The sequence below is a fragment of the Verruconis gallopava genome (genome assembly GCF_000836295.1).
Source record: "Verruconis gallopava strain CBS 43764 unplaced genomic scaffold supercont1.22, whole genome shotgun sequence".
Lineage (NCBI taxonomy): Eukaryota > Fungi > Ascomycota > Dothideomycetes > Venturiales > Sympoventuriaceae > Verruconis > Verruconis gallopava.
Window position 1 is genome coordinate 71,638 of NW_015622158.1, and position 26,869 is coordinate 98,506.

Below are 26,869 nucleotides of genomic sequence, written 5' to 3' on the forward strand. Positions count from 1 at the left end.
ATGTTCAAGAATGGCAGAACACTAAACGGTATCTTACCACCGGTCATGGAGGTTTCCAACATACCGACTGCTCCATCCTACAATAGTATGGCTAGTTTGAGCATGCTCTAATTGCACAAAACGAATGTTTATTGCTCTACATAAGAACGCCATTAAGCCAGTCATCCAGCCATCCCACATGTTATGTACACTCCCGGATTGCCTCCAACCACGAGATCGATGTTAGAAATAGCTCAATAGTCAAATCGGTCCGGAAGCACAGCCGGTGCAATGAGACTCCACCCATATATGCCGTAGCACACCCACGCACTAATGATCTTGACCCAGCTGGCCCAGTACGTCCTACCCACAGGAACAAATTTCTGTCCCTCCTCGGGCTTCACGTTCATAGTGAGCAGCGTGGCGATCCACATCGTCGCCAGCAGGAAAATGATGTGAAACATAGAATAGTTGTACTGTGTAGCGCTGCGTTCATCGTCGCGTGGGCCGGAGCCTCCGCCGTTATCTGACTCGTCGTCGCTGTCTTCTTCGAGTGCCGATGCCGGCAGGGAGCCGGACTCAACGGCGGCGCGCAGTGCTGCGGCGCGCATCTCACGGCGAGAAGAAGGTTGCTGAGTGACAAGGCCGTGCTCGTAGTCTTCCTGGGGGAGGGAGGAGTATGAGTTGCCCTTGGCCCCAAGAGCTAGGCCATATGTCGCGGCGCGAGTTGTTGTCCAGGCCATGGTGAGGAACGTCACGATGGCACCGAGGACGATGGAAGCTGTACGGGTGCCACGAGCGCGTACCAGCGGGTTGCAGTGTTGGTCGTCAGGCTCCATTCCCACGGCGGACATAGTGAGATAGGTGCAGTAGATAGCGACCATAGCCGACTGGCAGAGGCCCGCTCGTGGGTTATATGATTGCACTGTCGGGTGGATTGAGAGAACGGAGATGCCAAGACAGAAGAGTAGATTGATCTTGAAGGTAAAAGAGTGAGCACGTGAATACCTAGAGCAAAAGAGGCTTTCTCAAGGAGGAACTTACCGTGATGGCAGCCTGGTTCATGGAACAGTTCTTGCCTGCGAAGAAGATGTACATGACAATCGTCATAACCAAGCTCGCCAGATACATGGACACTGTTGAGCCCACCAGGGCAATCTGCCAAGCTCTCGACTCTGTGGCATCGATCCTCTCGAGGCAGTGCTCCGCCCAGGAGTGGGCAAGATCGACGAGTAAGATGAGACCGAGCAGCAGGAAGAGGATGGCACCGACAAGGGCGACATAGTTGCCCCAAGTGATGAAAAAGCCGTCCGGGATCAGGAAAGAGACTACGACGAGCAGGAGCCAGCCGACAATCTTAGGACCCCAGAAACCGTTCTGGATTGGCGCACGCTTGTCCTTGGATGACTGCACGCCGAGCAGCATAAGTGCGAGAAGGAGGTGCAGCGAGCCGAGCGCGAAGTTCATGCGGTGTACGGCCACAAAGCCGTAGCAGTCCTTCCCGTTGCATGTAATAGTCATGTAGTCGAGCGTGAGATGCTGAAGCTTCTTGACGGCCCAGTCGGTGAGCATGAGCCAAGATATGATCGAGTTGACGAGTAAGATGAGAGCATACGCGATGCGGGTGGCGATACTGGGGCGTGTCATTAGTCCAACCAAGTCCAAACGTCGACCTAGGAGGCGCTTGCGAACCTGTTGTTGCACTTCCCGCAGGCGCTGCATACTGCGGAGCATGTCGCGGCGCCGCAACACGATGCGGCAAAGGTGCCGACCTGGAGAGAGACGAATTAACCCGGCGCTTCGATGAGATAGGCAAGAGAATGGGAAAGTAAATGTCACATACAGTGCTCAGGCTAGGCACAGCGAGGAAGGGTATCGAGAGCAATGCACCCATACTGCGCGAAGAAGCTGTGTGTACTTGATGTAGAGCTGAGAGTAGGCTTATGTTGTCGCAGGAGCCTGTTGAGAGGACAACGTTTGCGGATGACAGGGCCACAAGCACGTGCCCCGCAAAGTCTTACCAAACCTCCACATTGCATCCACCGACATCATAGTCAGCCTTGCTTTCAGCCTTTTGTTTTTTTCTTTGATCCCCTCGCGCCATATGACAAGACGCTTGGAAATTCCAGGCAGGTCTTGGTTTGCGGCTGAGAGTACGGGGATGTCATACTCAACAACATTGCCAGGCTCAACGTGATGCAGATCTTGTAATCTTCAGAACCAAAAGTCAAGTGGGATAAAAAGGTCTTTTTTTTCACACGAAGTTGTTGGGCCGAATTCTCGTAATCTACATTAATTAAATCAACCTAAAAAAGTGTTTCCAAAGAGTACATCCCGGTGCGTGGTCAGTGACAGATGCAGTCTCTGCCACCCGATTTGACAGACCCTTTTTGAACATGCTACTGCGGTCATCGATCCGACTGCGCCTCCCTGCCCAATTATTTTGTTGCCTAACCCAATCTTCCTTAACCGTCAAATGAATTCCGTTCGATTATATACATGACAGAAGAGAATTTCAGTGCTGCAACGTTTCCATCGCCAAGACACATCCAAAATGAGAGCCAATGGAAGAAGGAGGTCGCTCGAGAATTGCTAAGAACAAATGAAAAAAAAAAAGGGATGAAGGGTATGCCGCCGTGCCTTCATACCACCGAATGTATACAGGGAATGACGTCGTGGTCTCATATGTGGCTAGTACAATGGATGACAAGGATGCGCTTTGGGTTGGCAGTCCGGAACACAAAAATTCAGGCCGGTCATGACGGATTTCTACCAGTGATCCGCAATGCGCAAAGCTGTGCTCAACGTGACGGATGCCTCACATCGTTCGGACTGTAACCCGAAGCGCCGTCCTCCTTGTCGGAGGGGAACAAAAGACAAGTGATCCATTTCAAGTCATAAAACAGTGTCAGCTGCCATCTGGTTAGCATGGCTAGAACCTTCTCTTTGGCGTTCTCATCTCTCACCCCCTGGAAACACCTTGTCCACCGGGTCCGGTTTGTTGCATCGGCATCTGCATACCCTGAGGCAGGCCATTTGGCTGCATGCCGATGCCATAAGGGTTGGCGTGGTGGTTGCCACTGTCGGCGCCGAGGTACATAGCCATTGCAGGCCCAGCGATGCCCTGCTGGACAGACACAGGGCAATCTTTGTGGGCCAGAAGGAGCGTTTTCAAGTTGACAAGCTCCTCTCGGAGCTGAGTGACGGTTTGTGAGAGCGCATCATTCTCTGTGCTGAAGAGCTCGACCTTCGCCTGAAGGTTGGCAAGCCATTGTTTTTTCCGTTGACGGCACTTGAGTGCAGCAACTCTATGTAACTTGTAAGGAACTGATTGCACGGAATGTTTGCGGCCACGAATGAAAGCTTACCTATTGCGTTCTAAGAAGTTCTTGCGCTTCTCCTCATCTGTCATCTTCTTCGTATTATTCTCAGCAGCTGGTGGACTCATCTCTTCTTCATCGTCCTCGCGATCGTCCGCCTCCTGCGCAGCACCATTGTTTCCTTTCGACCTTTTATTCGCTGGCGCCTTTGCTGGAGCGTCCTCAGCTTTCCGCCTGTTATTTGCAGGGGTCGACTTTGTGTTAGCAGCCTTCTTGCCGCGCGAGCGAGTGGCACGTTTATCTTGTTCGCTTTCCTCTTCGGAAACTTCATTCGTTTCATTGCTGGTAATAGAATTTTTGGCCGCTCTCCTGGTTGCTGGGGAAGCACTTGCTGTCGAACCCGCCTGCGCAGACATGCTGGTTTGGGCCTGAGCGTTTTGTACGGGGTACTGGTTGTTACGGACGCCATTGGCGCCATTGGAGGCTTGAGCCAGCATGTACAGACCATTGACGGCGTCAGCGTCACCGTGCTGCTGGGTAAAAGGATCTTGTTGGTTGGGCTGCTGCGAGCGGTCCATGGAATTCTGTAGCTGTGGGTCCGTAGGCTGCGAGGTTGGTGGATTGAAGCTGCCTGATTGTGACGCCGCCTTTGCGCCGAGACTTGTGCGGTAGAAGTCCAGCGTACTTGGTGTTGCTCCACCTGATTGCAGAGAATTGAACAATGCCTGTGAGTTCGGACTCGGCGCAGGAAACATGGATCCACCACCACCGGGCGTCAACCCCGTTCGCAGCCCGCTTTCGTTTGGTGTTGGGAATCCGCGGCTGAACGAAGGATCAAAATAATCCTGCGCACCAGTTGGGCCCGTGAGCATTGCCGGGCTCAGTGGTCCGGACCGGAGCGATGGCCAGCCTGGAGTGTTACCGTTTAGTATAGGTTGAGGTGAGGTAAGACTGGAGACTGGTGGCAGGAGACTCTTGCCTGGAGTTTCAGCCGACGGGTTCCCAAACTGGGCTTCGAATGGATTAGGTTCGGCGCCGTACTGAGTGCCGTTGGTGCCGTGAGCGGTGCTAAAGTAGTCGCCGCCGTCCGAGGGTTTAGGAGGCGGCCCAAGAGGTTTGGACTCGCCGTTAGCAGTTGTAGCTGGCTTCGAGTCTATGTCTGAGGTGGCCTGTGAAGTCGGCTGCACCGAATTCGCTGAGTCTGCTGTCGCGGGTTAGGACGAATTATACGCTACAGTGACGATTGATATTGGTAAGGACAATGGCAGACACAATGCTGACACCGATACTTTCTACTGTCGCCTATCTAGATGGGGAGGTGAAGGGCGATAGCATGCCTTTCGGTGACACAGCTGCAGCAACGTCGTCGGCAACAACGACCCAGGCTCGAGGAGCATGGCGCACACGACGTGAGTGCGCGACGGAGCGTCAACGGAGGAGAGCCAGGATCATGTGTCGACGACTATGATGGCAGCAAAGGTTCAGGTGACGACATTGGGTAGATGGATTAGGCAAATGAGCAAGTGCTGTTAAGACAATCTGGCGACGTGGAGAACAAGGAAGACAGAAGAAGGGCGGCGACAGTGGGCAATAGAGAGAGATTACGATACCTTCTGACTTGACTTTCTTCGCATCCTTGGGCGATGACATAGTACTCAGATGCGGAGAGTTATTCGCATTTCTGCTAGCAACAGCGGCCATGGCGTGGAGTGACGTAGTGAGTTCGTGTTTTCAGACTCGTGGATGATCCCGTCAAGGTTGCAGCGCCTCGTTTCTGCTCCTCACTTTAAGCGTCGGCTGCGCTTAAGTGCGCGTCTTTGGCGCGCCGGGAAAGACAAACTGTGGCTAGTCCTTCTCTCAAATGTCAACACAAGGAGGAATAATATGTGAAATGGATGCGGAGGCGAGGCGCATCAGAGGTGATGGCGGTTGTGGCGGGGGGACATGTGTGGTACTGGCAAAGTGTGTGTGTAGGGGAGCGCGCAAGAGTGGTTGTGTGTGCAGAGAGGAGAGTGTCGACATTGGCTGTGGCGGAAGGGGAGGGGGAAGCTGGGGCAGGGCGGGCGACCAGTGGCCAGCCCAGAGAGCCAGCGGCCAGTCGCCAGCACGTTGGCAAGTGAGCGAGCAGGCAAAGCAAAGCCAAAGCCAAAGCGAAAAAAAAAAAAAAAAAAAAACAAAGCAGAGGGCTGCTGGAGCAAGGCCGAAGACAAGCAGGCAAGCAAGCATCCCACCCGGTTGTCCTTGGGGAAGTGGCCCGTAACGACGTACCTTGCGCTGCGACAACAAATCGGTCCACGGCAATGAAAGGCTGGCGGCCCTCTCCCTTCGAGACTGCTATCGACAGGAGGTCCCAAGCGAGTCGCCAAGGTGGGCAGCTGCGTTTGCGTCGAGGCGATAGTGCGTGTTCGCGTGCTTGTGCGCTTGTGTGAGAGCGTTTGCACCTCTGTCGTCACCGTACGTGAGCTGCGTCGGGTATGACAAAATCAAAGGACGATGACGACACGCAGCGGCGCGAGAGAGAAAGGAGGCACTGGCGTGCACTTGGGGGGTCCCTCGCGCAAATCGACCGGGTTCTTCGATGGAACGGATGAAAACAAGACTGGCGACGATGGCAAGCGTCGCGCTGACTGCTGAAGACGACGAAGGACAATGGAATTGGTGGTCTGGTGGCCGTACAGTACGATGAAGGAAAGGAAAAGAAGAATTGCGGTGTACGTCATAATCGAAACGGGCTGCATTCGCTCCACGTCTTTTTGAAGCCCGGCCGTCGCGCCGCTTGATGCCCCAGGCACTGAATTCCTGCCAGCAGCCAATCACATCCCTGCCGACGCTTGCCCTTCGTCCCTCCGCTCTGCCACTCACCCAACCCCCGACTGCTTCGGAGAACGAGTTCGCGTCTTCGCTTATTTTTGCTTGCTCCCTCGCCCCCCGATCCGTCCATCATCGATGCGCCCGGTGCCAATCGGCCGGCTTTGACCACCATCGCCCCATCCTCAACCTGTGCCGTACATGGTACTTCTTTGAGAAAGTCCTCCGTGTCGCACCACCAGCACCTTCCCGTGCTCGCATCCGCTGGTCCACTGCACTTTCCCCATCCTCCTGCTTGACTCGCATCGTAAGAGGGAAGCAATCACGGGGACGCGATGCAAGCGACAGAGGAAGGAGAGAGGTTGTGTGAGTACCTGCCTCCTCTCGAGACGGCTCCGTGGCACGAGCTGGCACGATGGTGACTGCCGAGTGTGGACGCAGCAACCACGTTCTCATTAGTAATGCAATTCTGACCTCGAATCCCGAAGTTGCCATCTCAGCTGCGCAGGTCCTTTTTGTGTTTGTGCGCGAGTGTGAACGCGTGTGGCACTACTGCGCCGCTTGCTTTGCTGCGATTCGAGGCAGGGGGACTTGTTGTTTTGTCATCGTGAAGACACCGTGTGGTCCGCAGAAGATCGATGATCGAGTGCCGTTCACTCGTTCCTTGCCGCGTGCCCAGCAACATTTCACCAGGGAAAGAACGGCCTGGGCGAACCGCGAACATCCGGCACGCCTACATGGCCATTTTTATGTGCTCGCTGTGGCAGAGGTCTCATTTCGATTGCTTGGGAGGCGTCCGAAGCAGATTCGGACTCATTCCACTGCGTCGTGCATCAGTACACCAGTCTGCGTCAGGCTGGTGCGGTCAGGAGACTACGTTGCCCTCCCGCAGCGGCGAGCAAATGTAGAACGTGCGTTATTGCTCGGGTTCGCAGCCTTGCAGACGTGGCGAATAGACGTAAATGTTCGTAAATTGTAGCTGCGAAGCATAAGCAGACACAAACCGGGACCCGTAGAAGGCTGCACATCAGCCTTGTCTGCCGCGAAAAAGATGCAACAACTCCGTAGCGTTGTCGAACATGATGTCAAGACGTGGTCTGAGCGTCTGAGGAAAAGTAACTGGGGCACAACAAAAAGGTACGTGACGAATCCGCTGGCTCTCGAGGCGAACCACGCGGTTATCACAGAATCGCTGCGCGAGCCAAATCTTCCTGCTAAGGTGCCGGAACGTTGAGGGCTCTGGCACGGGAGCTTCGTGCTGCGGGAGGCGCATCTGCCAGTTCAGATTCCACCTTCGGGCGACTCCGACGGGGCCTTCATTCGAAGTAAATTTTCCCACTCTTAGTCGATCGTCAGACAGTAGTATTTAAACAACAAAAGTCAGCCCCTCTACCGGCCTCGGACATCCATTGTCGAAACATTCGCGCAGCACCCGTCCATTCCCGCACCCAGCTTTGATTTCGGCGAGCAGACGGTTGTGCGTCGCTGCGGAAGAATCTCGAACGACGCATCGAAAGCAGATGCCGCAATCCTCGCCCACTGCTCGACTGAAAACCCTCACGTCACATCTCGCAGCGACCCCGTCCGCCGCACACGCTCTCGTGATGCCCGCAACGCGCCCGCCCATAACTTGTCACATCCTCGACACGCTGTCCGGATTGCCGGCGCGGAACATCCCTGTCACCGTCGAGCTGCTCTCGCCAACACGTGAGGGCAAAATAGTCTTCGAGGCCGTCACCAATGACGACGGGCGTATACCTGCGTGGACGGCCGTGTCTAGCGACGGCAACGGCAACGTTCTGGACATGCAAGCGCTCTTCGAGACGTTCGAGCAAGGCGCCGACATGAAGTGGGTGGCCCGCTTTGACGTGCTGCGCTACTTCGCCGACAGGAATATCAAACCCTTCTTCCCCGAGGTAGAGATCCGCTTCTTGACGAGCGGATTCGGTAGTGACGCTAATGGCGAGGAGAGGGGCCACTGGCACGTCCCGCTGCTGCTGGGACCGTACAGCTACACCACATACAGAGGCAGCTGATGGGTTCCTCGCATATTCCTATCCAGGCTTTTCGAGAGTCGCGGCCAAACACGTCATGTGCGATACGACTGTGAAGTTAGGGTCGAAGAGGATGGACCCGAGCAGGAAAGGCCAGACGGCAGCCTCGCAGACACATCATCGAAGGGAGTCATCATGGGGAGGGAGAAACGGTTAGGCAAGCACTCGTGCATCGATACAGACAAGACAAGCTATGTGAGAAAACTATCAAACACCAGAACGGAGGCTTGGGCGCACACTTGGAAGTGCGAGGACGGCCGTGTTGAAGTGTACTATTTTCTACAGGAATGATATAATGGTACATTTGCACTGCGGACGCTAGATCATGTAGCGACGCCGTTTGTTTTTACAAATGTGCTGAAGCGCCTAAAACCTTACTCGCCTCTCTGTCAGGCCTTGTCGACAACGAGCCTTCCTTTCGCGTCGACACCGGTGCCCATCGCGATGACGCTCCTCAGGCTTCCAAAGGGTAGTACCTCACTAATCCTCTTTGCGCCACCGAAGAGCATGACGAGCCGCTCGATACCGCAACCCCATCCGCCCGTTGGTGGGAGGCCCAATTCGAGCACGCGCACGTAGTACTGCTGGCTCGGAGAGAGCCGTGCCTTGACCTCCTCATGACTGAGGTCGATGCCGAATTCATTGGTGAGCGCGGCAGTGCCGCGGGCTTGCTGCAGGAACTTGCGCGCCTGCATGAATGGGTCGTTCTCCTCCTCATACAGGTTGGCGAACTCGACGCCGCCGACGAACAGCTCTGCGCGAGCCGACAACACCTGGTCTGTCCTCGGGTCATAGTACGATTTCGCGAGCGGCGACATGATGGCCGGATGACCTGTGATGAAGGTCGGTTTCTGGCACAACGGCTCAATGAAATAAGAGCTCAGCGAGTCTAGCAGCCGCGACGCTGTTGGGTTCACAGGTGTCTTGATCTCTAGTTCCGGCGCCTTTTGCTGAAGTTGCGCGAACAGCTCAAGCAACTCTTGGACAGCGCTCTCGTCCAGGCGTCGAGGTAGACGAGACCCAGGAAGGACTTCTCGAATCCTCTCCAGCAGTGTCGGAAGGAACGGCAGACGCGCGAACGTGGACGGTGCGCTCAGGAAATATTCGCTCGTGAGGTCTTGTTTCTCTAGCGATGTGAGACGAGTTTCCACAGCTTCTTGACACGCCCTAGCCATCTGCACAAGCAGTTCTTCAGTCATCGACATCAGCGTGTCCAGACTCGTAAATGGCTTGTAAAATTCGCACGTGGTGAATTCAGGGTTATGTGTGCTGTCAAGGCCTTCATTTCGAAAACATGGGCCAATCTCATATACGGCACCCAAACCCGCGGCCGTGAGCTTCTTGAGCCCTATCTCAGGTGCAATTCGCAACCGCAAGGGGACGTTTGGTATCTCGTTCGTCGAAGTCTCAAACGGCTGAGCAGCGGCCCCTCCTGTATCGGCAGCTAGAATGGGTGTCGTGACTTTGATGAAGCCCGCATTGTCTAGATAACCGGCAATAGTCTGCTCTATCACATGCCGTAGGCGCAGCAAATCTCGCCTTTTAGGGTGTAGCAGAAGATCTAACTGAGGTAGACGGGCTAATGTCTCCTTATCAGTGATTGTGGTTGGCAGAATGTGCAAAGATGGTGCAAGCAGTTGCGGGAGCTCTTGGATGGAGAGCGTTAACTCTCCATTTGGCGTTCGATGCGCAACGCCCGAGAACGCTGTCTAGATGTTAGAGAGTGATGCGTATTGGATAAGACGGACGTACCGTAATAATCGCCCACACTGATCCGCTTCCGTAAATCATCGACTTCAGTTGAGCTATACGTCCCTTTCTTCTGCAGGTTCTCCAAACTAACCATGACTTGCACTCTATGTTCGTTCTCAACAACGTCAAGGAAGAGCAGTTTCCGACTCATGGCTCGAACGCGTTGGATCTTGCCTAGATTGAATGCGTCAGAGATCTTCTGCCAACATTCGCATCGTGCATGATGCCATATTCCGTACCCTGCAGCTTGAATTCGACCTTGCGCGCCCAATCTCCTGGGGCTAAATTCAATTTCTCTGCCTGCCGTCTGAATTGCGCTGGGCTAAGACGTTTTTCTTTGCCAATTCGTGGGTACAGACTGTCAGTGGGTGCATTCTGCCCCTCCGGATGCAACGCCGTCAATTGTCTCAGTCGCTTTCTATATGACACAGACGACCATAATGAGTCCAGTTGATCATCGGGCTCGGCTACTTTTCGTTGATTTTTTGCCTGAGTGTTAGCTGTATAGAAGCGAAGATAGGCATCTCGACATCGAGGCTTAACGCTCGCATTGAGACATGGTCGAAGAGCGAGCGATAAGCTCCTGGACATGCCTTTCACTCGTCAGCACTACTATAGTGGAAAGACAAATGAGAGGATCGTAGGGTTATTTGTGGAGTATAGATCAGGTTGCGTATAGGACGTAAAGTGTAAAATCACACGCAGCTGCGTCATTCGCAGCGGTTCTTTACATTTTCTCATCTTAAGACAGGGATTGCGAATCTTATACGGAACAAATTACTGACCTTTATACTCTTTGTACAGTGTAAGTCACGTCGTGTCTAATTCAGATCGTCTGCTAACCCTCCTTTCGGTGGACAGAAAGCTCGAAAAACTTGGAGCTTTGGATTTCCCTTTTCGGCGTTCACCTCCGCAGAGTTGACCCACGACATCATTCTTAACAACTACTTCCAGCAGGACCAGGTCGTCAATATTTGATTGCATCAATCAATATCCATTTTCTTTACAACGAGCGCAAAGCAAAATCATTCAGCAGATTATCTCATTGAGCACGCGGCATCCTCCCTACTCTCGGCGTTGACCATAAAAATCCTCATCGCTTCAAGATGTCGTTTCTCTTTGGCGGTGGTAGGCCCCAGCCTACATCAGAGCAGAAGATTGCAGCAGCAGAAGCTGAGGTAGAAATGGTGTCAGATATGTTCAACAGGTATGAATGAATTGGGCAAGATGAAGATACCTTCGCAGACATGCACACGACCAGCTTTTCGACTGATTGAACACTTGACTGCATGCATTACCATCACATCTGTCTCCGCGACTGACTGTTTACCGCGATAGACTCGTAGCTTCCTGCACGAAGAAGTGCATACCCAACGACTATCGGGAGGCCGAACTGAACAAGGGCGAGGGCGTCTGCTTGGACCGATGCGTTTCCAAATTCTTTGAGGTCAACGTCAAAGTCAGCGAAAAGATGCAAAAAGAGAGTGCAGCCAGGGCCGGTGGAGGAGGAGCAGTGTTTGGCATGTAACTGATCCTTTCGCGACGCTCATTTGGGAGAGCTAGAGTACTCGAGGTATAGAACCACCTCTGCAAATGTTGAGAAAAGGGAGCGGTTTGGCACATGGTCTATCTACGCTATAATAAAGCATGTAATTTTACACGGTGCTCTGAAGATGATGTGGGCACTCGCATCGATACTTGCGAAGGCATGTCTTAGCATCGACATTGAACATAGCTGCAAATCGCCTTCGGTTGTTTGCGCGACTCACTACTGATATGTGATAACCTTCTTATTTAAGCTGCGAATTCTCAACATACGACTTGCTAGGTGAGATGCAGCATGTTAGATAGCAAGTGCTGACATCTACATCAAAAGCACAAAAAATGGCAGGCGTCAGTTTATCTTGTCACGCAGCCTCATTAACAATACTGCGGCCGAGCGATTGATATTTCTCAATGAACCGTCAAGCAGAAGCTGCTAAAACTACAAACAGATTAAAACACTCTTAATGTCCTCTTGGACATTTGCTTCCTGAAAGGAAACTTGGAAAGCCATGAGAACTTCAACAGTAACACGCGAACAGGAGTGTGCATCAAAATCATGCTACTGACAATAGTTCCTTTGAAACCAGTGGATTGTGTATCATTCGGCAGTTGCAGCAGTTCTACTGAAGAATGAGGAGAACAGTAGAACAGAGTAGAACTTGGTAGTCTCATGTCTGTTAATAATCCTCGGATAACCATCTCGGTCGCAAGTGTTCATTTAGAGCGAGTGATATATTAAGTCGAGCCTTTTTATTTTCACGACGTTGTTCGTCTTCAACCTTGAGCTTCTTTGATTTGTTGATGCGCCCGTTCAGCCTTGCCAAGAACCGAAACAGGTACGGTATCCAGCGCATCGTGGCGCAAAGTGGTGGTCGCAAAAGCCAACAACACAGCTTATTTTTCCAATAGCTATCAACGCTCTTTAAAAACTCAGAACTTGCTCTTGATGGCTTCGCCTGCCACTGGCGACGCGCCCAATGGTGTCTCAACTCCACCAACCAATCCACAGAACTTGGGAGGCCCAAGTCCGCCGACAACTCAAACTTCAGCGACCGTTGAAGCGAACCCAGTTATTAACACGAATGCAGCGCTCCCTGAGGAGCCGTTGACATCACTGAATTTTGAAGCCTTGTCGAATAAGAGGCCCCGCGATGCGCGACTGATTCATCTGGTGCTCGCCGCACAAGGTGTCCAAGGATATCAAGAACGAGTTCCGCTTATGATCATGGATTTCGCATACCGCTACACCTCCTCTATCCTCTCTGACGCGTTCCAATTCTCAAATGATGGTTATTACAAAACTTCCACTGGCCGCGGTGCTGACAAAGAGCCTAACATCACTCTTGACCACCTGCGTTTGGCCATTTCAGCGCGAAGCCACTTCCAGTTCCAGCCAAGCCTGCCCAAGGATTACTTGCTGCAGCTTGCTGCGGAAAAGAACAAGGTCGCACTGCCGAAGCCGGAAAGGGACTTTGGGTACAGACTGCCACCAGAGAAATATACCTTTACCGGGGTGGGATGGGGATTGAAAGAGGAATGGGACGAAGAGGTGACAGACGATGGGGCCGGCGACGAGACGATGGGTGGGATTGAAGGAGGCACGGCAGATCAAGAGGAGGTTGATCAGCAGGAATTTGAGGAAGCTATGGGCACGGGAGGTGGTGATACTGCCATGACGGACGTCTGAGCACGTGTTCCGTTTGATATTCATGTATAAATTCAAGGCGTTCAAGGTTACAGATGTTGGCATCAAAGCATCGGGAGGCGCAGGTTGGGTTGTTTGATAAGGGTATTGGCATGCACAATTACCGAGAGTTCTCACAAATGCACACAGCAACCCAGATATTGTTCGCAATTCAAGTGGAGAGAGTTCCTCCTTCGACCAACATCGGTCGACGCAGTCCCAATGAAACGCCATCGCTATGCATATAATCTTACAATCTTTTCACGATGATGGTGCTAGAAGCCAAGCGCACGATAGACGACCTCAGAACTTCGAGATGCGCTCTGAGCTCAAAAGACAAAAAAAGATAGAAGACCAATTCATGTCATGGTCCGCAGTCAGTCTTCCCACAGGGAGCTCATCACCTCTTCTTCTCATCCTTTTTCTGCTCAATAACTGCTTTAGCCAGTTCTTCCATCTTGGCGAGATCATTTTCAGATCCCGTATTGCTCTCCGGTTTCACTATCCTCCTACCATGCTCATCTAATCCCCACCATTGGCGGTGTATCCGCTCGGCCTCCTTCCTCTTCTCCTCTTTGAGCTCCCTCTCTTTCCGTCTCTGATCTCTTGTCGCGAACCATTCTTCTCGCGCCCTGTCCTGCTCTTCCAAAGTCGCGTACCGCATCATGCAGCTGTTCATTATGCGCTGTGCTTCCTTGCAGGAAAATGTTGCAAGGAACGAGTGCTGGCGCGCACACATGGCAAACTCTGGTTCGAAGGTGTCAGTCTGTGGCCGGCATGTTCGATGAACCAGCTCAGCGCGTACCCTTTATCTCATCTGCACACTTTGCGCGCACGCGTTTGTGATATATATCTCGAACCTGCTGTTCTTGGCTTGCGGACAAGGGAAGAGGAGCTCGTGAAGGGATAGGTTGGGATATCGATGGCCGGGACGGCTGATCGGATGCCATTGCATCCATCAATTGCATTGACTTATGACGCAGGAGTGTGAAGGTCAAGTCAGCTGGGCGAAAATGCGCAGAATGCGTGTCTGAGAATGGTCTGATTTCTCACGGCGGAGGTCCGACGAAGCAAGCACTAGCCTATTTACTCATTCAGGATATTTGCGCACGTGCATTGTATACGAAAAGTTCATCTCGAATTGGCTCGACGTCTCGATCAAGATCATACAACTTGGATCTGGCACCCATCTTACCTATCCATCAATTGCCATCGAAATTTCAACTAGGAGATGTCAACAGCATCAAAGGTGACGCTGGCATTGACCAGCATTGGGGCGATTGGCATTATTGTCGGTGTTCACTACGGGCAAAAGGCTGAGCGAGCAGTAAGCAAACGCGTTCAAAACCCGGCAATTGGTGCGCTAATTGAATGGTCAGGCGATGCATGCTGGAGTAATACGAGATATGGAAAGGCAAGCAAGAATTCAAGCGGAGCGCCAATTGGACTTTGATATGCAACAAGCTCTGGAGAAAGAGTATCGAAAGGTGCAAGATGTCAGAGACGCCAGCCAAGGATAGAACCCCTATCAACATGGAGAACGTGAGCGAGTCAGATCCAGAAGCGAGTCTGGTGAGGATCATGCTCGTGGAATTATCAGCTCATTTAGTACCAAATGCTATAATCGTGCACATCGTGCCAGCAATTCAGCATTGGCGCTACGCCACGAGCCGAGCGAAGCGGGAGTCCATTCTACATCCCATCCAAGCTCGGGGACATACGAGGTCTTATTCAAAGCAAACTGAGGGATCGGCAGTCCGAAAACTAATCGCGTCACTGGAAAATTTGAAAACTGTGGAATAAATTTCAAGTGCTTGATTCATCTAGTCGCTCATCATCTTTACCTATAAGATAAGAAGGGTGGTCTCGCACAGAAGTGCCGAGCGAGCTTGATGGGCATTAGGTTTTTGGCAGTTGTTCAGCATGAACTATAGCCCGCGGCTTGCCCTTCTTTAAATGCCTTCAGCAACAAGAAATGCAAAGTACAATATTCTGAGAACAGCGAGATTGGATCTGAATAGTGGCCACTTCTCAATCAAGATGACCTGATCGAGATAATAGCAGGATTGTATTAATCCGCTGCCCTTGTGGTCGTTGAGGAAGGTGAGGACACCATAGTTTTGGCGGAGCTGCTGGGTATGATGGCGTGGTTTATGTCTGGTGGAATTGGAATTAGACGACGGTGTATGCGACTGGGCAAGAAGATGACGCTGATCATCAAATTGAACTTGAAGAAAAGTAATGCACTCAATTCAGCAGTTAAGCGGACTCTTTGCATCTTGGGCACCAAGGTGTGTACTTGGCGCGAGGGCATGATTAGCAATGGAAGCTCACAGCCTAAGCGTCTGGCTCCAAAAGTAAATGCTGTTCTTCAAGACCAAGCACGAAGAACGCAGGTGAGACGGATTGTCCGTCTGTACGTGTAGCGACAGCACCTACTTGTTTCGAAGGTCACGAAACTCGCACGTGGAGAGCGCCGTCATTGGCGGTTGCCGCATGTCCAAGAAGCGCCACCCTGGTTCCTTAGCAACGCCCTCTCCCAACTGTAAACAGAAAGCTCGAACCTCGACCGTAACCGACCAGATTCTTGCTTTGACAAACCTTCCCCGTCCTGAAAACCACTCTGCCGTTGGGGTTGACGTATCCTCCGAGCATCTTCTTTGTGCTTGCCAGTGAATTTTTTCCAACCAGACCGCTGCTTTTTCCACAATTCCTTGAGGCTCGAGTTCAGCACCGCACACCGTTCTGTACCATGGAAGCCACTTCGAGTCAAGGAGCTGTTCCAGTGCCAGCAGACAAGACCATGTCGAATCCAGCACCATCGGCAAGCAACATGAATGTGACCAAAAGGTAAACTTCTTCGTCTCCGAACTTGTTTGTACGAGGACAGAACGTGCTCATGCTTGGTACAGATTACAGTCGGAACTCATGAACCTCATGATGTCACCCACGCCCGGCATAAGCGCTTTCCCCAATGACGCCGACCTCCTCAATTGGACTGCGACCATGGAAGGTCCCTCGGAGACGCCATACGCCGGCCTGTCGTTGAAGCTGAGCTTCGAATTTCCAAGCACGTACCCACTTACGCCACCAACAGTGTTGTTCAAGACGCCCATCTACCACCCGAACATTGACTTCTCAGGCCGCATCTGCCTGGACATCCTCAAGGAGAAGTGGAGCGCAATATACAACGTTCAAACAGTGCTGCTCAGCCTGCAGAGCCTGCTCGGCGAACCAAACAAGTATGTTTCGCCCCCTCCCCCTCCCCCTCCACAAACACACATACATACACACAGACACGCACGTGTACACACACGCACAGAGAGAGAGAGAGAGAGAGAGAGAGAGAGAGAGAGAGAGAGCAAGGACGTGCCAGCAGCATTGCGTTGCTAACATTCTAAATCTAGCGCGAGCCCACTCAACGGGGAGGCAGCCGAGCTCTGGGACAAGGATCAGGCAGAGTTCAAGAGAAAAGTGCTCGCTCGACACCGGGACCTGACCGACGAAGAGGCGGGCATGGGAGGTTTCTAAGAGCGAGTGAGCACTGGCCGAAGAAATTCGCGAGATTCGAATAGCGGCAACACGACGGTGGGAAAGCGGTGGAGATACCCAAAAGTGAGCATCACGACCTATCACTGCATGGGACGGTCAGGAACCAAGAGCCCCAGCTTTCCGTTGGGAGCCAATCTGGACAGTCTTGCTCTACAGTTTTGCTTTTGAGCCTTTTTTTCCCTGTCCTCTCTTTCTACAAAACATGTACCTTTTTTTTACTTTTCTCAAATTGCATCACTTGGTGTCAGGATTTTGGCTATCATTTGAACGCTTGATCTGTTGGCGGCAAGCACGAACGGCCTGAACAGGGCTAAGCAGTGTAAATGACTGGGAACACAAACGTTCCGTGGAATTGACCACATGCAGTTCTACTCTTCTTGCACTTCCCTTTCAACCTAATCACGCTTTACCCTAAGATCAATCCTTCCACGTATATACTAGTTCCCGAGTTGCAAATTGCGCTTTGAGACGGCGCGATCTCCCCTCCCACACGTTGCATTGCCGCGGTTTGTCGTGGGCCAAGGCCACTCCGGGTACCTGCCGAAACCAGTCAGGGCTTGCACTGTCACGCATGTCGTCCACGGCACGAAGCTGCCAATCCCATTGTGATTTCCACGATCTGCCTTTGCATTCGGCATCTGGCGAGCGAGCGAGCGAGTGAGCCACGAGGACGACGAAAAAAAAAGTAGCGGGCTTTTGTGGCGGCCCATTGGCGAGGAGATCCTGGAGGGCGTGTGCGTTCACATTTCGGATGTTTCGAACGGGAGTGAGAGCAAACGTTTATGCGCCGGGAAGCGACGTCTTCTCGGAGAAAGGTGGGTTTGGGCTTCCTCATTCACTTTCCGTCTTTCTTTCGCTGCGGCAGGCGTGATTGCTAGTTCGATGCAACGGGTTGGGCAACCCAGATCTCGCCTCTCGCCTGTCGAGCCCATTGTACGTCACCTGGGGGCGGTGGGGGCCCAGCAACGGCCAGATCCAGCGTGGCTGCTGGTTGGACGTGTTGTTACGAAGGGGAGGAGCGTTAATCTGCGCGTGGATGCTCGCCAGGTGGCTGGTACCTGAGAGCTTGAAACTGTTGACCAAAGGCGGAGAAAGCGCTTTTTGCTTCGAAATGTCAAACGCAGTCTGTTCCTGGTCAAGGATCTCCCCCACAAACTGGCTCGTGTTCGAGTCCACGGGGCTGAGAAGGCGGCCAAAGTGGTCAAAGAATCACGGATCCCGAACGCAGAGCTCGTCCTCGGTCTGCAGAGGAGGAGCGTGAACGCATCGTGCCACCCTCAAGGCCTTTCCCGGTCGCTTAAGCGACGAAACGACGAAGACGATCACGTTGGATGTGTGTGTGTGTGTGTGTGAGACGTTGAGGCAACGGGCCGAAGAGGCAATGATGCTCTTGCGAGAGAGATTGCTCAAATTAAAAGCGGTCCCCCTTCCCCCCTTTTCGTGCTACAAGTTCGATAAAAGGGAAAGAAGTGAGAGGGCTTGAATGAGAGAGAGCGAGAACATCTTACTTGGGGAACTGCAGTCCGGTCGCTTAGGGAGCACGAGATGGGCATCATTTGCGAGTGCAGGCCGCGGATAAAGGCGCTCGATCTGATCGTGGTCCGACCACGGCCGATCCCTCGCAGCCGCTAAAGTTACTGGATGTGCGAGGACCGTACACAAAACTGTGCCTAGCGTGCTTGGAACTAGCTGCAACGGCGGAGCGAGGGCGTAGTGTTGGATTGGCAGGCGTCAGTGTCACGAAGAGCTGATGTTGGGTGGTGTTGTACTACAGTTTCTTGCCGCAAAAATGTTGGTGCCACGACGACAGAGTAGCCTTTCTGCTCGACGGGTAAAAAGACAGACCAGCGTCTCCACATGGCGGACCGACCGCTGCTACTCATGCCCCCTTCTGTGCTGGCCACGTCCGTCTCTGCAGACAAGGTTGCATGATCACTACGATTCTGAGTCTTTTTTTTTTTTTCTGGTTGCTCCCGTACAGTCAGTCTATCTTGGGACGAGGTGACACGAAGCCCTGCCTCTTGCGATTGTTCTTTTCACCAAAGCATGGCGATGGCGGAGGGTCGCTTGATCCAAGATCACAGTGACAAAACTCGTGCTAGCCCAACGCCGCGTTTCGCGGTTTCGTGGTTTTCACGCCCTTTTTCTACAGATCGGAATATGGCATGCCTGTCATTGAAACATGGTGTCGTTCCGACCTTGCTTCGTGGCTCGGTGCCTCCTCGGTGCGGGCGAACGGCCGGATCGGCGGGGGTGCGCGGCAAAAGCCTGGATGGGCGCTCCTCAGGTACAGAGGCGACGCAAGTTACTGTGCTGTAAACGGGACCGTGGCATTGATTCAGACCTTGGGGGGCTTGCCCGGCCTTTCATCTGCGATCATTCGGAACAGGGTTCAAGTATGGATCTCTTGCTCGTTGGCTGGAGGGACTGGGGCCTTGTCGTGTGCAGACGAGCGCCCATCTGCGCCTAGGGCAACGATTGGATCCAGAAGCACGCAACTGGTGCCACGATCTGACCACGACGGTAGAGGGGACGTTTTGAGCAGAGAGCGAGAGGAGTAGTAGTAGTAGCAGTAGCAGCCGAGCAAGTAAAAACAGAGTGGAAGAAAAAAGGGTGGGGAATCAATCGGGAGAGAATGGTTGGCAGTCGCACGAACAAGTTGCAAACAATGATTCAAATTGATCGACCCTTTTTTTTTTCTTTTCTTTCGTTGTCGTCTCATTATTTAAGATACTTTGTTTATTTTCTTTTTTTTTTTTCGTTGTCTGGTCTGTTTCGTGCCAGACCGGGGATGGGGCCGTACCCACGCATACGGCGAGGGCGCGCAGGCAGCGTCCGTCAGGTTTTGCTGTGTGCGTGCCCGGGGCCTGAATCACGCCGGCCATCCAAGGTCAGAAAGGGCGGAGGAGACAGAAAGCACGAAGAGAGAGGCAGAGAGACTGATGGAGAAAGACCCACGCGGCAGTCAGGACGGAGGACGGTGAGTGGGAAAAGAGCACAGCGCAGGGGGGGGGGGCGTGACGAGCAGACTCAGTGCCTACGTCAGAGTGTGGGTGAGCGAGCGAGTTCCACGGGCGACCATCGCAGTCATGCTGAGTGAGAAATACACGCCGTGCCGTACGTCGTTGGACTGCCCAGCTTGGAGCAAACGAGGGGGAGGACGGAAGGATGGGGCCGACGCTGAGCTCTGGCGTGTGCGTGAGTGCGTGCGGAAGCGGGCGTGCATGTACTTGTAGCAAAGGTGGGTACGTGGGCTGCGGCAGCGGGCATGTGGGTGTGCTGGTGCACTCCTGCTGCACGGCGAACCTGACGCAGCACGACTCCTCCCGTGCTGCGCTGTTGCACGCGCGGCTGCGAGCATCTGTTCCTACGTGCTCCTGCTGCCGCCGCCGCTGCGCTCTCTTGTGTCGGGCCTGGGCTCGGGCGTGAGCGGGCGTGGTGGCAGTCGAGACGCAGCGCGTGCAATGCGGATGCCGTCCGCGTGCCCGTCCGCCGGGCGGCCAGGCGGCCAGGCAGCAAGGCGGCCGCAGTCTGTGTGTGTGCGTGCGTGCGGGACGCAGTACGCGAAACGCCACCGAACAGCTTCGGCGCCGTGGATGCGAGCGCCGCCTTTCCGCTCCGGGATGGTGTCGCTGAGCGCCGTCGCGCGATGCCCCGGCGAGGATGCTGCTGGCCGGGCCCGTCGCCAGGATGACCTCCACCACGGCCTCCCAGCCCGTCCCGGCCAACCGGTTCTGGCCCGGCCCTGGCGAGAGTGAAGGTCTGACGCTTGCTCTGTGGCTTACCAACGCTACTTACTCTGCCTCGCCTTGGTGACCGTCGCTCGCTTTCTTCCCTGCGCCAACCACGACGAGCATCGCCAGCGCTTTCGCCTGCTCGTGTACACACTCCCACGCCCACGCCCACGCCCACGCACTCCCACTCTCTCTCTCGCTCACTCTCGCTCACTCTCGCTCACTCCCATTCTCACGTCCCGAAACCGAACCACCCTCCTCTCCTCCCCCAGAGAATCGATCTTTGTCCGAAATCCCCTTGGTTCCTTTGTCGTGAAGCTAGGTCGTCTTCCGACAATTCATTTGCCCTGTCTAGCCTGTGCCAATTGCTTCTCTGCCCTCACAGCCTGGACTCATGCGTTTGGCTGCCACGTACTAGGAAGAACGGCCTCTACGGTTGACGGGGCTGCCCCATCCGCACGCCAAACCCGACCCTCTCTGGACGTACTGAGCTCCGCCCGCTGTGAGCAGTCCGCCGTCTCTACATCCTGCTGCTCATCATGGACACCATTCTTCTCACTGGAGCTCCCGACAGGAGCATTGGTGCGTCGGATGAGAAGACAGCCGCCGTGCAGGTCATGCACCTGGAAATGAGCAACGACATACTCGACGATCTTCTCGAGTGCATACGGAAGGGCAAGGCTCCTCACGTGCTCTTCGGCAAAACTCCAGTATGGCTCCCTCCTCCGACGCCCGGCCCAGCTTTCGGAGTTCGACCGAGCATACATGGCACAGCAGCGGCTAACATGACCGTGAAATCAATAGTTGATCAAGTACGACGGAAAGTCCCACGAGCTACGCACGAAGCCAGAGAAGTTCCGATACGAACTGTACAAAGCGAATCAAGAAAATGACGACAGGTCGTGGGAGTTCTGTGGTCTAATCAACCACTCCCTCACCGTCCAGGACGGCGAGGATGCGTCTGCCGGTACGGACCGTGCACTCGAGACGTTGAAGAACACAATGGCGTCAATAGAGCACGAGCGGGAAGTAAGAAAGTGCGTATTGTCACGCTGCATTCGCACGCCAGCTCAATGGGCGGGTTTCGTGAATGGACTCTGGTTACTTGATGCTAACCGTTCGTGACTTGTGCGCAGGGCTGCCATATCGACACCAGACCTCCCGCCCGCGAAGGGAATGAGTAAGGCGCAAGCAAGAGCAACACACCTCAAGCCTCTGCTAGCTTCCAACGGCAGATCCAACCCCTCGAGCCCAGCACTTGACGCCGCCACACCACCCTCGCACTCTCGACCGCCGCCAATGTCTGCCGGCCTCGAAATGCCCTTTGACTTCGCCGTTCGCAAGGCTCTCGTCCACTTTTTGGCCGTGCAACCTCGAACGTATCTGAAATGCCGCCGCACGGTCGGCACCAACCCTCGTAGGGTTCTGGAGAAGATTGCCAAGTTGACGGGCAAGGCAGACGAGGAGTACACGCTGCTGGATCGGGCGTACAAAGAGCTGGATGTATGGAAGTTCAAGTACGCCGAGGAGGACAGGCAGGCGGCAATCGAGAATGCCATTCGAGCCTTCGATCGCATGAGGCTGCCCAAAGACGATCCAATTTGGCAGCAACTTCTACCCGAAGAAGAGAGGGGCAAGGGCAAGGTCCTCTCGCGCCTTGCGCTCAAGGATCCAGCAAAGGGGACGCCAGCGTTGAAGGCGCAGAGCTTTGACAAAAAGACGGGCCTGCCGAAGCGAAAGGATCCAAAGAAGACGGAGAAGGAAGGCGCCAAAGTAAAGAAGACGAAGGATGATGGTTTGGAGGAAAAGCCAAAGGCCGTCAAGTCCACGTCCGACGCTCGTAACCCGAAGCTCGAAGCGGGCAAAGAACGCCAACCTTCGAAGCGCGCTGCGGGCACGACCGACAACGGACCCGGCTCGGGGCCTCCTCGCAAGCAAGTCAAGCCCAGCACGGCCGCGAAGGGTCTTCTGAACAAGCCAAAGAACTTGTCGCCGCTCGGCGCTTCTCCGCCTGTGAATGCGTCCGACTTCGAGAACGGTCATCCCGTTCACAAGCGCCTCTCCGCCGCCACGTCACCTCGTGCCGGCACCAAACGCAAGGCGGACGAGGTCAACGGGGCCACTCTCAAGGCCAACGGGGCCAGCAAACGCCCTCACACAAACTCAACCTCAAGTTCCAGTGGCGAAGAGCGTCCGCTCAAGGCATCCAAGGCCAAACCGAGCTCGGGTGCAAACGGCGTTCACCACGTGTCAAATGGCCACGCCAGTTCAGACTCTGAGAGTTCGAGCAGCAGCCCGCCACTTGCACTGTCGTGGCGCCAGAGTCTGGAGATGGCGCGTAAGTTCAATATATACTACCAGCGATACAAGAAGTTGTACATGGAGATATCGCAGAGCGCTGAGCCGCCAAGCGAGAAGAGAAGAGAGGAGCTTCTGGAGATGCACAGACGGCTCGAGAGGATGAAGAGAGAGGTGAACAATGGAGCCTTGTGAAATTTGACGTTGGATTTCGGAACAACATTACGCCCCTCCCTACATGATCATGTTAGCAGTAGCAGCATATCAAGCTGGTCACGGACTCTTTATGACAAAAATAATTACACCAAAAATTTGACGATCAGAAAACCATGGTACCTTGATCTGTGTGACTTTGTCGTACAGAAGGTGCTGCGTCCCAGCAGCAGCAGCAGCAACGTTTTCGACAACGTGGCAGTTCGAACATACCACAGCAGCCATGTGTCGCAAATTTGCTTTTCTTTTTCACAGGCCGGTCGTACACTCTCTCGAAGAGCGGGGAGAGGGGGGGGGGTTTGAGGCGGCCAACCATGCGTCGTACTACCACTTGACTGAATGCACCTAGGCTACGTTGTACCTCTGGCGCTATGATCCACACTACCGTCTCGAACGAAAGCACGACTCAAAACAGACCCAGGAAACCCACATTGCCTTTCTGACGGTCGAAAACCGCCTCGACCGTCGGCAGGACATTCGACTGAGGAACATTTTGCTACAGACGTCTGCGTCTGCAAGTCCGAGGATTGCGGAGGGGAAAAAAAAAAGGCCCACAGCGAAGTCAAATGAAAGGTAAAAAAAAAATAAAAATAAAAAAAAGGGGGGATTCGTGTTCATGGGAGGCCCCAATCTCATCGTACCTTGCGGCTTCAAGTCCAATTCAGAATCTCGGGCCACTATCTCTGTCTAGGGGACTGCAAGACACGAATGGTCGCTCTCCGCGGTGGACGCAAATGAGCAACGGCCATTCCGGGTGCCAACAAGTATAGAACACCCTTCAGGCACGGATCTTGAAGAAGCTCCAACGAGCAGCCGCAATTTCCTGCACACACAAACTCCTCCAGCACCCCGTCCCTTCCTCTCCCTCCCTCCCTCCCTCCCTCCCTACCTCTCTCTCTCTCTCTCTCTCTCCCCCCCCCCTAGGAGAAACCAGCAAACGGCAATCGATCAAACATTAAATCTTACAGAATATTCGCGTCATATAGATCTGCTTGCGTCCGTGCTCCTTGTCGGTTTCCCCCATCTCAAAGCAACATAGGATGGATGGCGATGCTGGAGCCCAAATAACGTGCTTTCGAATCTCAATGACGTCGTGGTCTGCCGAAACCTTGCGTGTCAAACGCGCCGTTCAAAAGAGAACATCGCTCGATTCCCTCCTCGTTCATGAATCCCTTCCCATGCGTGAGCTGGTCTGTGTCTAGCTTTTTGAGCTTCGCTTTTTCAGGTCGATCCACTAGATGTTCCCCCCCCCCCCTCTGATCGCATCGCATACAGTAATAAGAATGGTCATTAGGCAGGAGCCATGCTGACGCCGTCACGACTTTGGCAGCTGAACAAGCGAGTCGGCCTGCCGGTGAGCCACGTTCGAGCTGGCCCGATCGTCAGTGTCGCGGTGTTTGTAGGCCTCTGTCGCTCTACGAGTCCGGGCTGACGATCGGCATCGAACTGCGATGTGGTAACTCGTGAGCTCGACCGTCCACGCTGTCATGCCTGAAGGAACTTAGCGGGCCTCCGCGGCTGTCGGTGTCTGACGGATAAGACAGCGGCACGTACTGCTGAATGTCCATCTGCCGCTCGTCGGTGCTCGACGGAATCTCGCTGCCGGACGGCTGTCGTTTCGCTATACTGAACGAGCTGAAGTTGCTACCCGGCCCGGACAGGCGGGGTTCGCTGGTCGAAGCGGTGGGGATCGAGAAGAACGGATGGTCGATGCCCATCGGGCTTTGGCGCACGAGAGCGCTCCCGGCCGTCGCATGCTCGGCCGTCGTCCCAGTCGTAGGGGAGACGCAGGATCCCGGGCTCGCGGATGCCAGGAGCGTCGCGCTGGAACCGTCCGAAGCCGTGGACGGCGTTGTCGACGACTTTTGCGGTGCGGACGCGGCGACGTTGCCGCAGCGCGAGCTTGTAAGAGACCCGTCCCGCACAGCCGGCGTCGTCTGTCCCGCCTTCCAGCGTTGGGCCGTCTTGTTGTAGCCTGCCTGCGCAAAGTTCTCAGCCAAAATGCCCCCTCGGTTCTGCACGCCGTCGTATGTGGGTGTCTGAAGCTGCACGCGTGATCCTCCGTGGGGAAGTGGAAGTTCCCTGTCACCGACGACTGAATTGGGACTTGGAAGAGACATGACGAGCGCAGCGGTTGAAAATGGGCCGGGTCCCTCTGCTGCTGACGGTCTTCGAGAGCCTGCAATCGGTTCGTGCGAATACGAATTGTTCTCGTGTGCGCCGTACCGGGGATAGTACGGTGGCATGAATCGACCGTTGGCAACGGACCAACTGCGCGCGCCGTCGTGCAGACTGCATGTCCCGTAAGGGTCGTGTGGCGCAATTGGAGTTGCCGGAGACGAGATCATGTAGTTCTCGCCATGGGACTCCGTCTCGAACTGGCCGTCACCCGGATAGTAACCACCGGAAGGCAGATTCCTGGTCTGCACGCTCAAAGACGGATGCTGTGGGAAAGAATATCCATGCTGCGTGTTAAGGTACTGCAGTCTGTCGCTAGGGCTGTGCGAGATGTAGCTGCCGGCCAAATTCGTGACGTGCTGGTTCATATTGACTTCTAAGGATCCGACCTGGACAGGTTAGCCTTCAGCACGACTGTTCAACTTCGGAGACCGACCCTGAAAAAATTACAACTGTCCACGCCGGCCGTCCTGCAGTTCTGACAACCTAGCCCGTTGCCCAAATCCCCGCTGCATTTGATTTTCCGTTTACGGCACCGGGAACACTGTCATCAACGTCAGCTTTCTCGGAAAGCGATGCCATCTTGCACAAGCTCTAGGGTTGTACACGCACAGCAACCGCAATTCGTCGGCGGGCGGAGTTGTTTGTTGTCTGGTCCTGGCCCGGGTTGTCTGAGAGGATACGGTCTGGCCGGTTTGTGGGTGCTGATCTCATCGGACGTGCTCCTTCGTACGGTTGATGGAGAGGGCTTGTCCGTTCGCTGTAGCAGAAGAATTGCTGAGGCCAGTTTCTATATCGATCCATTTCGCCGCAAGCATCGCCACAGAAGCGTGGCATCACAGAATGCATCTGAAGGAACTCAGCGGATTTAGTCTCGCAAGGCCAGCTGCGAGATCATGGGCTAAGTCCCATGATGGGTCTGGGAATGGAGCCAATTGTTTGTCTTGTTGCAGGACGTACCTCTGCGTTTATGACCTAGTGACGTTTTCGAGATTGGACGCCTTCAGAGCCGTGCATGCTATCGGTCAGAAAAAGGGCGTCAAATGAATGGGACTAAGGCGAAGACGGTGAGAGCTACAAACGCTGGAGCATACGAAGCGACTGGAAAGTGAGCGTCAACCTGGGGGGAGAGTCTCACTGATTTATGGGGTGCGGCTTGACGTTCACACGCCGGTTCCCATTACTCCCGACGGTTTCTACCTCAGGTCCGCCCAACGTAGATACGTGTTCGTCTGGGTGCCTGCCCTTTGCAATTTCAAACACTGCCTGTGCAGAGAACTTCTTGACAAAAAAAAAAAGGGGGGGGAGTAAATGAATGTCCAACCCCCTCGCCCCCCCTCTTTTTTTCCCATGATCAACCAGTCCCAGATGCTCGCAATCGTTTGCTACACACCACGTACCTAAACCAAAACGGGTTACCACTTACACGACGAAGATACGGGTTGGTGCAGCAGGCACGAGCTTTCAAACGGTCTGCATGCTCGATCGTCCAACGCATTCATCATCAACAGAGGACGAGCCACCGTTGTGTGACACCGGTCATCTAGGGGGACAACGGGGTTGGCCGTGCAAAGTCGGAAGGGAAAAAAAGACTCTCGCCATCCGTAGGCACGGAAACTTTCATTCTGAGTTCGATATGAAAGCGCGTGTCTACGGGGCAATCGTACAAGATGCTTTGACAGCGGCTGCTTGCCAGGATCGGCAAGTGGCCGTTCAGACCAAGCATCTCAGCCGTTACTCGCTCGTGGAGAC

At 54.1% G+C, this 26,869-nt stretch overlaps 12 protein-coding genes across 19 annotated transcripts; 7 read left to right on the forward strand and 5 right to left on the reverse strand.

Moving 5' to 3' along the window:
• Nucleotides 1–111: 111 nt before the first annotated feature.
• PV09_06342 (uncharacterized protein) lies at nt 112–1,948 on the reverse strand. Its single transcript, XM_016359966.1, has 4 exons — nt 1,823–1,948; nt 1,672–1,751; nt 1,024–1,612; nt 112–956 (listed from the first exon to the last, which is right to left on the reverse strand). Exons 1-4 carry the CDS (start codon nt 1,871–1,873, stop codon nt 234–236), a joined length of 1,443 nt encoding a protein of 480 aa, XP_016212048.1. The 5' UTR covers nt 1,874–1,948; the 3' UTR covers nt 112–233.
• Nucleotides 1,949–2,224: 276 nt separating this feature from the next.
• On the reverse strand, nt 2,225–7,433 carry PV09_06343. Of its 6 annotated transcripts, XM_016359970.1 has the most exons (6): nt 5,568–7,433; nt 4,910–5,150; nt 4,279–4,500; nt 3,348–4,209; nt 2,946–3,287; nt 2,225–2,891 (listed from the first exon to the last, which is right to left on the reverse strand). In XM_016359970.1, exons 2-6 carry the CDS (start codon nt 4,998–5,000, stop codon nt 2,888–2,890), a joined length of 1,521 nt encoding a protein of 506 aa, XP_016212052.1. In that variant the 5' UTR covers nt 5,001–5,150; nt 5,568–7,433; the 3' UTR covers nt 2,225–2,887. The 6 variants fall into 6 exon arrangements, with proteins under 6 accessions (XP_016212052.1, XP_016212050.1, XP_016212049.1 ...); XM_016359968.1 differs by having other exon boundaries at nt 3,348–4,500; XM_016359967.1 differs by having other exon boundaries at nt 2,225–3,287; nt 3,348–4,500.
• PV09_06344 (uncharacterized protein) lies at nt 7,159–7,341 on the forward strand (the record flags this gene model as incomplete). Its single annotated transcript, XM_016359973.1, has 1 exon — nt 7,159–7,341. One exon carries the CDS (start codon nt 7,159–7,161, stop codon nt 7,339–7,341), a length of 183 nt encoding a protein of 60 aa, XP_016212055.1.
• Nucleotides 7,434–7,627: 194 nt separating the features above from the next.
• Nucleotides 7,628–8,143, forward strand: PV09_06345 (hydroxyisourate hydrolase; the record flags this gene model as incomplete). The annotated part of the gene is made up of 1 exon (XM_016359974.1): nt 7,628–8,143. One exon carries the CDS (start codon nt 7,628–7,630, stop codon nt 8,141–8,143), a length of 516 nt encoding a protein of 171 aa, XP_016212056.1.
• Nucleotides 8,144–8,352: 209 nt separating this feature from the next.
• PV09_06346 lies at nt 8,353–10,763 on the reverse strand. 2 transcript variants are annotated; one of them, XM_016359976.1, is made up of 4 exons: nt 10,699–10,763; nt 10,153–10,506; nt 9,914–10,087; nt 8,353–9,866 (listed from the first exon to the last, which is right to left on the reverse strand). In XM_016359976.1, the coding sequence occupies exons 2-4, from the start codon at nt 10,502–10,504 to the stop codon at nt 8,551–8,553; spliced, it is 1,842 nt and encodes a 613-aa protein (XP_016212058.1). In that variant the 5' UTR covers nt 10,505–10,506; nt 10,699–10,763; the 3' UTR covers nt 8,353–8,550. The 2 variants fall into 2 exon arrangements, with proteins under 2 accessions (XP_016212058.1, XP_016212057.1); XM_016359975.1 differs by lacking the exon at nt 10,699–10,763 and having other exon boundaries at nt 10,153–10,571.
• Nucleotides 10,676–11,848, forward strand: PV09_06347 (mitochondrial import inner membrane translocase subunit tim10). Its single transcript, XM_016359977.1, has 3 exons — nt 10,676–10,718; nt 10,775–11,120; nt 11,252–11,848. The coding sequence occupies exons 2-3, from the start codon at nt 11,020–11,022 to the stop codon at nt 11,439–11,441; spliced, it is 291 nt and encodes a 96-aa protein (XP_016212059.1). The 5' UTR covers nt 10,676–10,718; nt 10,775–11,019; the 3' UTR covers nt 11,442–11,848.
• A 497-nt stretch (nt 11,849–12,345) lies between these two features.
• PV09_06348 (uncharacterized protein) lies at nt 12,346–13,497 on the forward strand. Its single transcript, XM_016359978.1, has one exon. It carries the CDS (start codon nt 12,405–12,407, stop codon nt 13,143–13,145), a length of 741 nt encoding a protein of 246 aa, XP_016212060.1. The 5' UTR covers nt 12,346–12,404; the 3' UTR covers nt 13,146–13,497.
• On the reverse strand, nt 13,236–14,197 carry PV09_06349 (uncharacterized protein). The gene is made up of 2 exons (XM_016359979.1): nt 13,948–14,197; nt 13,236–13,889 (listed from the first exon to the last, which is right to left on the reverse strand). Exons 1-2 carry the CDS (start codon nt 14,108–14,110, stop codon nt 13,543–13,545), a joined length of 510 nt encoding a protein of 169 aa, XP_016212061.1. The 5' UTR covers nt 14,111–14,197; the 3' UTR covers nt 13,236–13,542.
• Nucleotides 14,198–14,373: 176 nt separating this feature from the next.
• PV09_06350 (uncharacterized protein) lies at nt 14,374–14,662 on the forward strand (the record flags this gene model as incomplete). The annotated part of the gene is made up of 2 exons (XM_016359980.1): nt 14,374–14,469; nt 14,522–14,662. 2 exons carry the CDS (start codon nt 14,374–14,376, stop codon nt 14,660–14,662), a joined length of 237 nt encoding a protein of 78 aa, XP_016212062.1.
• Nucleotides 14,663–15,689: 1,027 nt separating this feature from the next.
• Nucleotides 15,690–17,141, forward strand: PV09_06351 (uncharacterized protein). The gene is made up of 3 exons (XM_016359981.1): nt 15,690–15,992; nt 16,055–16,384; nt 16,550–17,141. The coding sequence occupies exons 1-3, from the start codon at nt 15,895–15,897 to the stop codon at nt 16,671–16,673; spliced, it is 552 nt and encodes a 183-aa protein (XP_016212063.1). The 5' UTR covers nt 15,690–15,894; the 3' UTR covers nt 16,674–17,141.
• A 3,360-nt stretch (nt 17,142–20,501) lies between these two features.
• PV09_06352 lies at nt 20,502–23,805 on the forward strand. Of its 2 annotated transcripts, XM_016359982.1 has the most exons (3): nt 20,502–21,138; nt 21,233–21,465; nt 21,565–23,805. In XM_016359982.1, the coding sequence occupies exons 1-3, from the start codon at nt 20,968–20,970 to the stop codon at nt 22,919–22,921; spliced, it is 1,761 nt and encodes a 586-aa protein (XP_016212064.1). In that variant the 5' UTR covers nt 20,502–20,967; the 3' UTR covers nt 22,922–23,805. The 2 variants fall into 2 exon arrangements, with proteins under 2 accessions (XP_016212064.1, XP_016212065.1); XM_016359983.1 differs by having other exon boundaries at nt 20,502–21,465.
• Nucleotides 23,806–24,354: 549 nt separating this feature from the next.
• Nucleotides 24,355–25,621, reverse strand: PV09_06353 (uncharacterized protein; the record flags this gene model as incomplete). Its single annotated transcript, XM_016359984.1, has 2 exons — nt 25,554–25,621; nt 24,355–25,506 (listed from the first exon to the last, which is right to left on the reverse strand). The coding sequence occupies exon 2, from the start codon at nt 25,483–25,485 to the stop codon at nt 24,355–24,357; it is 1,131 nt and encodes a 376-aa protein (XP_016212066.1). The 5' UTR covers nt 25,486–25,506; nt 25,554–25,621.
• Between the last annotated feature and the right edge of the window lie 1,248 nt (nt 25,622–26,869).

Bases quoted from the DNA above. Each gene is read 5' to 3' on its own strand.
- PV09_06342 (XM_016359966.1), bottom strand. From the start codon at position 1,873: ATGGGTGCATTGCTCTCGATACCCTTCCTCGCTGTGCCTAGCCTGAGC. The intron at 1,752-1,822 runs GTATGTGACATT...GTCTCTCTCCAG, and splicing joins CTGTGCCTAGCCTGAGCACT to GTCGGCACCTTTGCCGCATC. The intron at 1,613-1,671 runs GTTCGCAAGCGC...GACACGCCCCAG, and splicing joins TGCGGGAAGTGCAACAACAG to TATCGCCACCCGCATCGCGT.
- PV09_06343 (XM_016359968.1), bottom strand. From the start codon at position 5,000: ATGGCCGCTGTTGCTAGCAGAAATGCGAATAACTCTCCGCATCTGAGT. The intron at 4,501-4,909 runs GTATCGTAATCT...CCGCGACAGCAG, and splicing joins GAAGAAAGTCAAGTCAGAAG to ACTCAGCGAATTCGGTGCAG. The intron at 3,288-3,347 runs GTAAGCTTTCAT...CAAGTTACATAG, and splicing joins AACTTCTTAGAACGCAATAG to AGTTGCTGCACTCAAGTGCC.
- PV09_06346 (XM_016359976.1), bottom strand. From the start codon at position 10,504: ATGTCCAGGAGCTTATCGCTCGCTCTTCGACCATGTCTCAATGCGAGC. The intron at 10,088-10,152 runs GTACGGAATATG...CATTCAATCTAG, and splicing joins GGTCGAATTCAAGCTGCAGG to GCAAGATCCAACGCGTTCGA. The intron at 9,867-9,913 runs GTACGTCCGTCT...ACATCTAGACAG, and splicing joins CAGTGTGGGCGATTATTACG to CGTTCTCGGGCGTTGCGCAT.
- PV09_06347 (XM_016359977.1), top strand. From the start codon at position 11,020: ATGTCGTTTCTCTTTGGCGGTGGTAGGCCCCAGCCTACATCAGAGCAG. The intron at 11,121-11,251 runs GTATGAATGAAT...TTACCGCGATAG, and splicing joins GTGTCAGATATGTTCAACAG to ACTCGTAGCTTCCTGCACGA.
- PV09_06348 (XM_016359978.1), top strand. From the start codon at position 12,405: ATGGCTTCGCCTGCCACTGGCGACGCGCCCAATGGTGTCTCAACTCCA.
- PV09_06349 (XM_016359979.1), bottom strand. From the start codon at position 14,110: ATGCAATTGATGGATGCAATGGCATCCGATCAGCCGTCCCGGCCATCG. The intron at 13,890-13,947 runs GTACGCGCTGAG...CCTTCGAACCAG, and splicing joins GTGTGCAGATGAGATAAAGG to AGTTTGCCATGTGTGCGCGC.
- PV09_06351 (XM_016359981.1), top strand. From the start codon at position 15,895: ATGGAAGCCACTTCGAGTCAAGGAGCTGTTCCAGTGCCAGCAGACAAG. The intron at 15,993-16,054 runs GTAAACTTCTTC...TGCTTGGTACAG, and splicing joins AACATGAATGTGACCAAAAG to ATTACAGTCGGAACTCATGA. The intron at 16,385-16,549 runs GTATGTTTCGCC...TTCTAAATCTAG, and splicing joins CTGCTCGGCGAACCAAACAA to CGCGAGCCCACTCAACGGGG.
- PV09_06352 (XM_016359982.1), top strand. From the start codon at position 20,968: ATGGACACCATTCTTCTCACTGGAGCTCCCGACAGGAGCATTGGTGCG. The intron at 21,139-21,232 runs GTATGGCTCCCT...TGAAATCAATAG, and splicing joins TGCTCTTCGGCAAAACTCCA to TTGATCAAGTACGACGGAAA. The intron at 21,466-21,564 runs GTGCGTATTGTC...ACTTGTGCGCAG, and splicing joins CACGAGCGGGAAGTAAGAAA to GGCTGCCATATCGACACCAG.